This window comes from Diorhabda sublineata, chromosome 9, assembly GCF_026230105.1.
Source record: "Diorhabda sublineata isolate icDioSubl1.1 chromosome 9, icDioSubl1.1, whole genome shotgun sequence".
Taxonomy (NCBI): Eukaryota; Metazoa; Arthropoda; class Insecta; order Coleoptera; family Chrysomelidae; genus Diorhabda; species Diorhabda sublineata.
Genome location: NC_079482.1, coordinates 3,406,195 through 3,420,286, shown reverse-complemented (window position 1 = coordinate 3,420,286; position 14,092 = coordinate 3,406,195). Strand labels below are relative to the sequence as shown.

Genomic DNA, 14,092 nt, shown 5'->3' with positions numbered 1-14,092 from the left:
AAAGCGGTACATGCGGTGATATTTCCTGGAATTTTTCGGCTGAATTAGGTGCAGCTCTAAATGAATTCCACAACATACTTTTGTTTAGAGAACAATCTATCAACATGGCTAAATTATTGAAAGGTTTTAATGTGTTTGAATAGTTTCAAGACATTTTTGAGAATTGAAACTTAGAGAACTTTTTTTGAAGGCGAAAAAAGTGAAGTACTAAAGTATATTGAAGATCTTGGTAAATACTGAAATTTAATGAACATTGCAGAAGTCCTAAACGAGACGTTGATATAATCAGTTTTGTCGAAACTGCAACTATGTTGGATTATTTCAAACTACAAGTTTTCATCAAGTCTGCAGCCCTCAAGATACACGTTCCATCTTGAACTGTCGTCCACAACGACGTTAGTGGACCCCCACCAGTTGTGGACGTGGCATTGTAGGCGTTAAGTAAAATATAACCTTTATAATCAGAATAAGCTGTGCTGTTGACATCTTCAGAAGTTGCTTCAACTGATTCTGTCTTCTGAAGATGCTAACCGTACTAGTTGTCGAAACGGAGGTACGAATAAACATTTTAGACAATGGCCTAGTAGACTAAATGTACGAAGGCCCCGAAAGCCTTACACAATTAATGTACCGATAAACACAAAACATCATTTTTGAAACCAGCCTCTTTGGAAGGAAAACGATCTTTCGAAAAAAAATTTGGTAAAAGATCATTTTCTAATAAAAAAAAAAGCGTACGATGACTTCTAAGTCGCCTATTTTGTGCCACTACCACAAAATAAATACACAAAAACGGTACTCACTGCGAGCAACTGTAGGACCAATGTAATGCATTATTTTAGGGGAAGAAATAGCAAAATGTAGTTACGATTGATTATCGTTTAGGAAAAAAAAATGTCAAAAAACTGTATACTCCGCTACAAAAATGCTTGGAGGTTCAAAAATATTTTCAAAAAATATACTCACACACATGTATTGATTCAAAAATAGCGAAAAATGTCGTATATGCTTGAAAAAAAAATATGTTAGGGTAGGTAAGTAGTCGTCATAAAACACCTTGTAAATAAACCAATTTCAAAATTGAACGGTCATAGGATATCGCAAAATCATCACCATTTCTCGGGGACAATTTTAATGTTTTCAAAAGGATTCGGGTTTTTTTTTATAATCGGTACACTCATTAGTACAAATGAGTTTTTTTGGTTTTATGTTCAAAATATAACAGGGATATTTTTATTTTTGTACCAAAAGCAGTATTAGACCAAAAAAAATAAAAGCGAAACGGATACAGTTGTTATATTAAGGGATGGTTACAATAATAGATTTACCTGAGGATAGTGCGGTTAACTTAAATGGGGTTTATATATAAAAACATACGTTACAGATTATAACTTGCATCTAGAATGTTCCATTGAAGCTATCAGTAGATATCTAGCGATATAACGGACCAATAAATAATTTCATCTCTCCTACTGTTTCAAAGTGGTATATCTAAATATGGGGTAGTTTTCAAGTATAAATAATCATTTCTACCCTTAAGGTGCGAAGTATTTTCTCTTATCCCTTGCCAGGGTCACCACTTTTGTCTTCTTTGAACTTTGTCAGGCATAATTTTATTCCATAGAGCGATACCATATGGTGAGTGGTCTTCAGCAGAGCTTTTTTTCGTGTCTTCTTTACTCCCAAACGTTTCTTCTTCAACCATCCTAAAACTTCACTATTTGACCTCTCAGGGTGGTTCAAAGTGGTATATCTAAATAGGGGATTGTTTTTAAGAAAAAATAATCCTTTCTACCCTCAAAGCGTAAAGTCTCCAATTGGTTATTTGTCACGTACATCAGTTATAACCATTTTGTCTTCTCCATTACCAGGGTCACCACGTTTGTTATCTTTAACCCTTTGTCTTCGAGAATTTTATTCTATAGAGCGATCCTATTCAGTTGGTGGTCTACCTCAGAACTTTTTCTCGTGTCTTCTTGACTCCCACACATTCTTCTTTCTTTATCTATCCTAAAACTTCACTATTTGACCTTTCAGGGTGGTTCAAAGTGGTATATCTAAATCAGGGATTGTTTTTATGTAGAAATAAGCCTTTCTACCCCTATGATGTGAAGTATTCAATTGTTAATTTGTCTCATGGATTAGTTTTAACCATTTTCTCTTCTCCATTACCAGGGTCACCACGTTTGTTATCTTTAACCCTTTGTCTTCGAGAATTTTATTCTATAGAGCCATCCTATATGGTAACGGGTCTTCCTCAGAGCTTTTTCTGATCTTTTTTCGACACCCCAACGTTCTTCATTGTTGATCCGTTTTCAAACATCACTATTTGACATCTTAGATTGTTTCGAATTGACATATCTAAATAGGGGATGGTTCCTAAATAGAAATAAGACTTTCTATCCTTAAAGTGTGAAGTATCCAATTGGTTATTTGTCTCGTGCATTAGTTATAACCATTTTCTCTTCTCCATTGTCATGGTCGCCACTTTTGTTATCTTTAACCCTTTGTCTGCGACAATTTTATTGTTTGGAGCGATCCCTTATGGTTGGTGGTCTTCCTCTGAGCTTTCCTCGTGGCTTCTTGGCTCCCAAACGTTCTCTCAAGGTGGTTCGAAGTGGTATATCTAAATAGGGGATGGTTTTTAAGTATAAACAAGTATTTCTACCCCTAAGGTGTGAAGTATTCTCTTGTTAATTTGTCCCATGGATTATTTTGAAACATTTGTGCCAGGGTCGCCATTATTGTCTTCTTTAATCGTTTGTCTGCGTGAATTTTATTCTGTAAAGCGATCCTATTTAGCTGGTGATCTTCCTCGGAGCTTTTTCTCGCGTCTTCTCGCCTCAAATCCTTTCTTGACCTGTCTCTTATTCTTCGGTCGTACCATTTCAGTTTTGTGGATTCTTTATATCTTCTTTACAGGTTTGGTTACACCCAGAAGTTTTTTAAGGTACTTCGTTTTCATTTTTTGTATTATATTTTCAAGCCTTTCTATTATGATCCAGTTTTCGAGGAAGTCATGATCTGTTCTTGATATTGTGGTAGACACTAGCCTCACCACATTCTAGTATTTATTCCCATTTCTTAATTTCCTCGACAATTCTAAGTATATGAAGTAATTTGAAAAATGTTCAAGAATTATTAGATATTGAATATTCCATATCAAAATGTCTGGTTCCACCAGGACCAGGAAATGACTCTTAATGAAGGAGTTAGATATATCTCCTACCAAAAGGTTATTAGTGTACAGATTAGGGTTTATTTTTAACCCTTTAGAAACATATAGAAACGCTTATCACGTGATTTTAGTTATAAAAATTGTTGGTGAATAGTTTTCCGCATTATCCACGGGGATTGAAATAAAATATAAAATTGATTATAGTGCGAAAGGTACCAAACAAATTTCAACTGAAGACAATGTAAGTTAAATATGAACTGAAACTGAAATTTTTAAATATCCATGCAATTTAGAGGTTAATAAGTGAATTAAATAATTATTATCAACAAGGAATTGGTTTTGAACCATAAAGCTATACACAGCAATCAAATGAGATTTTATACTAGCTTTAAATAAAAGAATCGTAGTTATTATTTCAAAAAAAAAATGAATGGTACTTCAAATGAATGTTATGTACAATTTTATAGTTAAAATATCTGACTATATAATTCAATTTTCATGCTGGATATTATTTTTATACTACGGAGCTACTGTTAGTATTGGTATTCAAATGCGATTAAATTTTCTAATGTCAGATTAATAAATGGATCAATTGAGAAATAATTTTTTATCTATATTTTCATAGATAAGTATTCGTAGAGAAAATGTATCATAAGTATTCAGATGTACTTTACAACAAATAAAATTCAATTATAAACATTTATAATAAACAAACTCGCTCAACTGAACGCAAACGGTCTACGTCAAACTCGAGTGTGTCTAATTAACTTCGAAATTAGAATATAGAGGGAGCAGATACTAAGCAAAATGACCTCCATCTTAAGTTAACCTAAAAATTTTTGAACCTTAAGAGTATTAGAATAGATTCTAGTTTTCCAAGACAATTATCTTAATTAAAATTTACTGCTCAGCTTGTTTCTCTTTCTTATATTGAAAACTAAAAATTATAACGCTGTGGAATATTTAAACTACAACCAAAGGACAGAACATAGTCATTTTATCTACTCAGAGAGCCATAAAGACCAAAATCATATGCTCTAGGCTTGTGCTGGAATGAAAGTAAGTCCTGCAAGAGCTAGTCGGTGATGACTGCAAGTTCTAGCTCGTTTGGGTGACCGGACACTCAGGTAACGACGTCAAACTGGAATCATCAAATCCGCCAATGAACCCAGAACTCATTTTTGGTATACCTACCACACCTCTAAGCAGTCTGCTCGCAACACAAACTAACGTACAAATAGATGATTTCTTTGCCTCTCTTACCAACCAATAGAGGCAACTTTACAAGTTTAAACCTCGGAGGGTGGTTTAATCTGACGTTTGAGGTTTAATCTTCACTTGTAAAGTGAAGTAATTAGCTGGTAAGATAGACAGAGTATTTAGAAATGTGATAGGTTACCATTGGGTCCATTGGCGGTTTTGTTGATCCCACTTCGACGTTGTTACCCGAATGACCGGTAACCCAAACGAGCCGGATCTTGTCTGCTCGCAGGACATGTTAAAACTCACACAGTGGGCCTTCTGTCTCTTTTACCAATCAATTTCTTCACCTAAAGGCATAAAGTTTTAGGAAAAAATTATGAAAAACTTGAACCCTCGCCTCTGATTGGGGTAAATAGAAACAGATTTGCCACGGGAAGGTTAGTTTTAAGTGAAAGTGCCAAGTTTTAGGCAAAATTTATGAAAAAAATTACATCCTGGTTCAGATTGGGGTAAGAAGAAGCAAATTTGCGAGTAGAAAAGTTGGTTTTAAATAAAAAGTCAAGTTTTGGGACAAATTTATGAAAAAACTTGAACCCTGGTTTCAGATTGGGGTAAGAAAAAGCAAATTTATCGCTGAAGGGGTTGGTATTGAGTATAAATGTCAAATTTTAGGAAAAGTTTATGGAAAAACTGAGCCCCAGTTTCAGTTTGGAGTAATGGGATAAGAAGAAACAAATTTGCCAATAGAGGGGTTGGTTATAAATAAAAAGTCAAGTTTTGAGACAAATTTATCACTGAACGGGTTGGTTTTAAATGAAAATGTCATATTTTGGGAAACATTTGTGAAAAAACTCGAACCCCAGTTTCAGTTTTGGGTGAGAAGCAAATTTGCCAGTATAGGGGTTGGTTTCAAATGAAAAGTCAAGTTTTGGAAAAAACTTGAACCGTAGTTTCAGATTGGGGTGAGCAAAAGCAAATTTATCACTGAGGAGGTTGGTTTTAAGTGGAAATGTCATATTTTGGGAAACATTTGTGAAAAAACTCGAACCCCAGTTTCAGTTTTGGGTGAGAAGAAGCAAATTTGCCAGTATAGGGGTTGGTTTCAAATGAAAAGTCAAGTTTTGGAAAAAAATTGAACCCTGGTTTCAGATTGGGGTGAAAAGAAGCAAATTTATCTTTTAGTGGGTTGGTTTTAAATGAAAATGTCATGGTTTAGCAAAAATTTGAGCCCTAGTTTGAGGTTTGTGTAACAAGAAGCCATTTTGCCACTTGGGGGTTTGTTTTTCAGTAATAATATAATAAATGTATTAATAAATCAATCAAAATTCCCCAGTAGGTGAAAATAGTTTTTTTTTAATCTACTTTAAAGTCTCATATAAATTATTTTGTATGAAATATGGAAAAAGAAAAATTATCAGTAGATTATTGTTTGATAAAGTACACCAAATACATATGAAAGACTTTCCATAAATGAAATAAAGGAAAACAGTATTGATGTAGGTATCTATCGTCTCATATATATATATATATATGTAATAATTAATAATGTAATTATAGAAAATGCGCAATTAGTTGGAATGTGTTGAAAACCTTGAAAAAAACGTATTTTTTTATACACAATCACACAACCACAGTCAAAAAAGGTGCGTTTTTTTTATAAAGAAGTACACTCATTAAAACGTGATATAAAAGGTGCCGCAAATCACCTACTGTGAGTGAGGTGCTTGATTAGCCTTAGGAAAATGGATAGGAAGAAAAGGATAATGATCCTGTCAAAAAAAAAAATATTTTCAACAGGATACGATCGAGATTATTCTTAAATCTCCGATGTTAATTTTAAGGAAGGTTTTGGTGGTTGTAACATGCTTTATAAATGGTTTGTATAAGTAGAGTTCCTTTAGATATAAATTTAAATATTTATTTAAATTATTCTTTCACAAGGATATAAGTAAAAGAAAACTGAAGTTATAATAAAATCGAATGAAAAATTTCAGTTTTTTCATGTAAATAAAACAAAATTGCTCCCAAGCAACAGAAGAAACATACAAACAGCAAAACTTTGGAAATGAGAATGATGTAGATGAGTAGTAGAAAGAGATTCCAATCTATTGAAAAAATAAAATCTTAATATTGGTCCAATTTGATGCATAATGGATTAAAAATCGATAAAAGCGTTTGGATCAACATATTTAACAATTAAAATCAGCCATTTTCAATTCAAAACATCTCGATTTACATGTTGTTGTTGTTGAGCAGTTGGAGCTGTCAAAAGTTGTAGAAACTATGGAAAGTTTCCAAGTGAACCACGACTAGCTGCAGAAAAAAAGAAAATAACAAATAAAGAAGAGGAATCGTCTATTAGAGGCTCTACTGATCTATAAAATAACGTCTGTATCTGTCAAAGGCTTCTAAAACTCACATTCCACGAGGTATGTGTGTCCAGAAACTTTTAGAAGAGGAAGTTTTCGATGAAGACAATAGAACAGTGACATTACAAATTTCATAAAAGGTCATAATGTTAGCAGAATAGAGGTTGATAAGAAGATGTTTTTCGAAGAGGCATTATCAGGCATGATATAGAGAAAGTTTTAAAGTGGACAATGATCCATAAAAGATTATCTGACTCTGGTATACGGTAATGGTTGTCGGCTAAGAATTGGTCCCTTCAAAGATTGCCAAAAACTGACACCTAATACTTAAAAGTGTCAAAACAAAATAAAAAAGAAATAAAGTAAATGGAACTACAATGAAGAAAAGAAGAAAATATCCACATACTTCCACTAAACTCACGGAAGTTGGATGGCAAGCGAGAACCAAAGATTTTTGAAGAGATTAAGTGTGGTATGAACCTTTTTCTGGATTGCAGAAGGTTCAGATACAAGGTTAGAGAATGAGAATGAGCCTCTACTTTTTATGAAATTTCCCAGAGCATAGAAGATCGTACTATTCACAAAATAGACGATAGTTGGGAGGATATTTTCGGGGAGGTGATATACAGCATGTTATAGAGGAAATATCAGAGGTAGTCAGTTATAAGCAAAACACTGAAGAGAAACAAGATACAGAAGAAGGCAATGATAAGGTTCCATAAAAGAATATCTATCTCTGGAGTAGAGTAAAAAGGAAAAACCAAATATGAAAATACAATTAAGAAAAAAATAAACTTTGTTTCTGGAAGGCATCGTACTTTGAGGAGATATTAGGAAAGGTAGGTTTGGAATAGGTATGTGTGGTTAGAAACTTTCAAAAGAGGTAATTAGTTATAAGCAAAACACTGAAGAGAAACATGAAACAGAAGAAGGCAATGATAAGGTTCCATAAAAGAATATCTATATGTGGAGTGGAGTAAAAAATTTTTTTCAAAGGTTTCCAAAACTCACGCCAATCGAGAAAGTGTCAAAACAAAAGATAAAAGAAAGGAAGTGAATGTCACTACAAGGAAGAAAAGAAAAAAATTTCCACAGACTTCCACTAAACCCAAGGAAGTAAGATGGACAGCAAGAATCAAAGATGATTGACGAAAGGTACGAAAGGGTTTCCGTAATGCATCTTTCTTTGAGGGAATAGGTATGTGCAAGAGCTTGAGGTAAAAGATCAGAGAGTAAGAAAGAGCCATTGCTATTTAAAAAATTTTATAGGCCATAAAGATCATGTTTGCAGAATGGATGATGGTAAGGGGAGGTTTAGGAGAAAGAAAATAAGAAAGCGATGATATTGCGTTTCTATCAATATACACAGCAAGTTTAATTAAAGGTAATTGGGAGATGGAAGGAACTTTTTATTCTAAAAGGATGTGAGGAGTACATATGATGACATAGTGGACAAAGAAATATTTAATTTGGGAACAAATAAGAATTTGAGGAAGTTGAATGGTTTAAATAAATAAATTTTGTAACAAATAGTTCTTAAACGTATATCCATGTGTATTAAAACAATTTTTTATTTTAATAAAAAAGGTGAAATAACATTTTTTTTTTTAAAGGACATTTAAGTTTTATTGGGGAAAAACGTTTGGGAAATCTACTTAAGGCGTTATCTAAGTTACAAGTATCCAGTGCTAATAAAACAAAAATTTAAGTAAATGGTGCCGATTGTGACTTAAAAAAATTGTGCCATTGCAAATATGCGACTTGGTGCGAGTGATAACCAAAAAGCAATCATTACATGTGAACGTGAGTAACTAACATTTACAACAATAAATAAAAGACACAACTATTTCAATTTTTTTAAAAATATACCGAGTTACATAAAAAAGTTTCAAAAAAAAACCTTTATCCAGTCTCCTGCAAACGCTTTTGTAGACAGAAAATATTAGAAAAAAAAAATATCGAAACCCTCCAAAAAAATATCAATTTGGAGTGCTTCGAATACAAAACAGTCAAAATATCCCCCTCAAAAATTGAGGTATAGAGGGCTGCAAAAAATCACAAAAATATATAAAGGTTTTATCAAAAAAATCCATCTTTTGGCGAGCTGCAATGGTTAAAAAAATGTCGTAAGTCACACATACCACTAAGGATATGCCAAAAAAGTACGAAAAAGTAAAAACGGTTAAATAAAGAAAGGGAATAACGACTGCAAGATAAATAATATGGGAAACGACGAAAGGAAGAAGGAATAATGTTTAGAATAAGCTAATACGTTTGTAGGATATACAAGGAGGAACAATTTTGATACGATAAGATTGTAAACTTTAGGAACAAAAATTTTATTTCAAATTGTTCCATAATCATCTCGAATTTTTTAAATTTTGAGATTAAACACAAAATTTATGAAAAAACAAAACGACAATTGACAGTGAGAACAATATTAACATAATTTTATTTTATTTTTTACTATTTTGTGGCCTAACAACGTAATAAATCAATTAGACTTGAGAAATCATGAAAATAAATATATTTTTTCCAAATTTTTACTTTATTCAGACAGCGAAATATTTTTTATTAAAATATAAGTTTAATGAAGTAAGATTCTGTTAAAAAAATTCATTTAATTGTTTATATTTATTTTTATTTAAAAGAATCAAAAAAAAAAACACTGAGACTCCAATAAATCCAAAAATAAACGAGGTGATACAAGCAAGTCATAGTCTTTTATTTCAACAAACTACCCTTTATATGTTGGTAAGTTCCTCAACGAATTATATCAAGTGACGACAACTACGAACAGATCTGGAAACGAGAGTAGCGGGGTGGGTTCATTTCACGGCTACTAAATTACTTCATTCTATGGCCGCCAGATCGGCGTTGTAATCAAGAGATGGTGTCAAATTGTGGTTTAATATTAATATCAAGCCGCTGTATAGAAATTGGGCCCGGTTTTCAGATCTGTATATAAGACCGTGGCTACGAATAATAATGACATTTTCAAAGAATTGATCAAGTCTCAGAATATGGTAAAAGTGTCAAGAATACGAAGATAGTTTCAGAAATTCCTGGCCCAACAAAGAAAACACAAAAATTTTTCCCAGCGATGTTCAATAAGTTCGATGTCGTTTTTATAACAAAAATTCTCAAGCTCCTCAAAACAGCCATTAACTGCTGATACCACCTCGTCATTCTTGGAGTATCTTTGACCACCAAGCCATTTTTCAAGTCAGATAATAAACCGAGGAGGCTAAATCTCGCGAATAAGGTGCATGAGGTAGCAATTCAAACTGAGATGATGAATTGTCTTGATGAAACACTTTCTTCTTAGCCGAATGCGGTCAGTTTCGCTCGACTTCTTCGCTCAAACGTTGCTTTATACCCGCCCTTGATAGTTTTGCCCGTTTCTTCAAGATTATCATTGAAAATTATTCTACCCGCATCCCAACAAACCGACGCCATGATCTTGCCTTTGCCTTCTTCGGAGTCGGTTCTACTTTTTCAGTCCATTGTTTTGATTGTTCTTTTGTTTCGGGTGTGAAGTGATGGACCCACGTTTCCTCCCTGGTTATAAAACAGTTTTATTTCTGTAAAACATTGCTAAACACTTAATGGTAACATCTTCACGACGCTGGCACTTGGCACCCATCTTGCGCACAGCTTTTCATGTCTGAATTTTCAGTTAATTTGCGATATGCCGCACTTTTTGAAATGCCTACTATATCTGCTAGCTCTCGAACTTCCAGTCGACGATTCTCCAGTAACGCTTTGAGGATTTTCTTCAACATTTCTGGAGTCGCCACCTCATTTGGTCGACCACTACGAAGCTGAACTTCGCAGATTGTAGCGTATCGTTTAAACTTTGCCAGCCAATATTTTACTATTAATAACGAAGGAGCAGTCTCACTTAGAGTAGAATCTAGATCAGCTTTTATATTGGTTGGGCTAAGGCTTCACCGAAAACGTTCACTATTAATGGCTGCCACACATATAGTAAACAAACTTGAAGCATATATGCTGGATAGATTGTGCATTTTCAAGCAACTACCGGCTAGGTATTCCGTTCAAAATAGGTCATACAACTACTCTGTTTCTATGAAGAGAAACATCCATTTAAATTGACATTTGTCCAAGAACCGATAGAAGACAATCCATACAGTAGAATGAGATTCTGCCGAAAACTGGTGAATAAACGACCAGTAATTAAATAGCTCTAGATAAAATTTATTTTTGCTTATTAATCAACATTCACAATGGGTGGCAATTTGAGAAATTGTATAAAACAATCCTCAACGGTGAGCTTGAACGTTCTAGAATATTCTTCGCCAACGCTCCCCAACATCTCACATTTATTGTTTGTACGTCTTTGTGATTTTCATCAGTCCGTCTGATACATGGTCGGCCTCTTTATTTACTGCTTTATATTTTGGCCCGTCCTCCATAATTTTGTGTGGCCCAACAATTTTAACTTCCGGTATTTAAGGAAACTATATTTTCATTGCCTAGTATTTCATCGATTTCTTTATTATTTCGAATTCTTCAGTGTGTTTCGTTCATTCTAAATCCTCCATGTATTCTTCTGATAATCTTCCTCTCGAATATTCTTAATCTTTCTAGGTCCTTTTGTGTCATCACCCAACATTCACTACTATAAGTTACGATTTGTGTTAAGAGTCTTGTACATTTTCAACTTCGTTCTTCTTATTATTAATTTATTTTTCGGCAGCCTCAGGTTTGCAAAAAAAGATCTATCACCACTTTCTTGTATGGTCGTGCTTGATTATTATCTCCTCTCCGTGATATTTAAATGTATGGACACCGTTTACCATCTATTATTGAATCTTCCACTCTTCTGATACCGAAATCTTGGTGAATACAGTTTTAGATTTAGGCCTAGCTCTTTAAATTTTAATTTTACATCTTTGAAAAGTTCTATCAGTCTTTTTTTATTTTTGGCTATTATCGCAATATCATCTCCATTTGGACAAATTTGGTCGATTTATAAAATATATCACGTAGAGTGGATTTATAAAGACTGTATGATCCCTTTTAAATTCAACACACGATTTTTGCATTGTTATCATGTCCATATTGATCAGTTTAGTGGGTAGCACCATTTTACTCAAGGCTTCTTTCAGTTTACCACGATGTATACCGTCAAAAGCTTATATAACTGGCGCAGTCAGCAAATGATTCCTATTTTCCAACTAACTGGAATAATATTTGTTTTCCATACTTTTTTTATCAAGTCGTGTATCGCTTGCAATATCAAAAGTTTATACAATTGGCGCAGTCGGCTTTATCTCCTTTATAATGCAGTTGCTGTGTGAGCCTATTGCAAATAGTTCGTCCGGGATTCGATCTGATGCTCCTTGAGGCACCTTCCAGTGAGAAATTGAGGACCCCGATACCTTCACTCTGCCAGAGGCGTTCTTCATTGTCATTCTAACCATACACACCAGATTCTTTGACCCACCAGGTCCTCATACAGCTGGTCTTTGAGGATACTGTCGTACGCCCGGCGGAAGTCAATGAAGGAAGTCTTGCATTACAGTATGACAAATTCTGAATTTTTGAAAAATGTATGATTTTCGTACAAAGTAAATTTTCATTTTTCGGGCCATGTAGTTGTAACGCAAATCGATTTCTGGGCTTTGCCAGGCCAGATGAGGTCCGCTCCTTTACATAGAGCAAAAGTGAGTGAGCAGTTGTTGGACACAATCATTGGTCTATAATTTATCAAAGAAAATGGTAGGAAAGGTTCCATACCTCATTGTTTTACTAGGGAAAATTACTAAGACGAAGCCTTTTCGAAGAAACGGATTGTTCGAAGAGTGGCCAACTACATTACCAGATCTTACACCGTTGGAAGATCATTTCAATGATACAATATAAGCAATATAGTCTATTGGGGTTGAAAATTATTGAAAATATTAATAACTGTTTCAGTTCGTTCGTTTGAATAAGATCCTTAAGGAGCTTTCATAAATATATAGGGTGTTTAATTAGAGTTATAAATATGCTAGATTTGCTTGAATCGCCTTGTTTATTCAAAATTAAATTAAAAAAAGCCACTTTTGGGTTTAAAAGTTGACACGTATTAGAATTTTCTGTAATTGTATCGAATAAGGACACACAATTTTGTCCTATAATTATTTTCAATATTTTAGAAACAATCTACAGCTTGTCCCTTAAAAAAGGTGTTCCTAAAGTACACCATCTGAGGGGTTTTAAATATAAATCGTCTATATCATTCGAAAAGATTTATCCCTATTGTTTTTTTTTTCAAGTTGGTAATTGTGAAATGGCAGCTAAAATTAAAAATATTCACTCGATATTGTGATTTTTTTTTCTTGAATTTTGTTTTGTATTATTTTCCCCGCCAACTTCTGTAATATACATGACTAATTGAAGATGAAAGAAAAATTATTACAATTTTACAAAATATGAAATGAAAATATCAATCAATTAACTTATAGACATGTATATTTGAAAAAAATATCCCTCATCCCCCTCAAAAAAATTTGTAATTTTAGCATATGACTCATTTTTCAACGTTTTTACTAATTCTTTTACGTGAGGTTTTCAGTAGAAAAAAAAACAGAAGAAATACTGAATACTCTGCTTATTACCACTGTACCAACTCTCCCTTTTGCATTATTTGATCCTTATAGCCTTCCATAGGATCGTACACGGCTCGAAGGACCAGATAATGTAATTACAAGAGATGGTGTAGTAGAAATTTCCACCAACGGTTCCATAAATTCCAATTTAGAATAAACAACAAAATTAAAATTAAGTTATGAATAGTACCACGATTGTATACCGGTAAATAATTAATAATAATAAGTACTGAAGGAAAATTCGTAGATTTTCTAATTTTAAAAGATTCTGTAGACAAGTCATATCCTAAAATTATTTCATTTTTTTATTTATATGGAAAAAATAATTCACCACAACAGTACTATTTTACTCCACCACCCCTAAACAACCCCGACTGAATTCCGATACCATTTAAATTGACATAAACGTACCATCTTCGTGTGTGCGCACCGTAATGGGATACGAACTCGGACCGTCGCCTACAGAAGTACCAGCTAATACCCATATCCTGTACGTGGTCCATCTTTTTAATTCGTCAAGCACAAAAGTGGTACCATTAAATTTGATAACGTTCGCTTCGCTATCAGACCTGTCAGATTCAACGAACTGCAACTTGTAGTAAATGATATTTCCGTTGGTACGGTTCGCAGGCGGTGGGTCCCACGTGACTTTGATCGCCGTGGGACTTACTGCTTCGCCAATTACGTTGGTCGGCGGGGCTCCGGGTACTAGGACGGCGGAG

At 33.8% G+C, this 14,092-nt stretch overlaps 1 protein-coding gene across 5 annotated transcripts in view; it reads right to left on the bottom strand.

The window, feature by feature from the left end:
• The window catches only part of LOC130448602 (tyrosine-protein phosphatase Lar), a 597,225-nt gene that overhangs the window by 21,777 nt on the left and 561,356 nt on the right, over positions 1–14,092 (bottom strand). For all 5 annotated transcript variants that reach the window (XM_056786026.1, XM_056786028.1, XM_056786029.1 and 2 more), the window contains one exon: positions 13,782–14,078. In XM_056786026.1, coding sequence (XP_056642004.1) covers positions 13,782–14,078 — 297 coding nt within the window. The remainder of the gene's footprint in view (positions 1–13,781; positions 14,079–14,092) is intronic.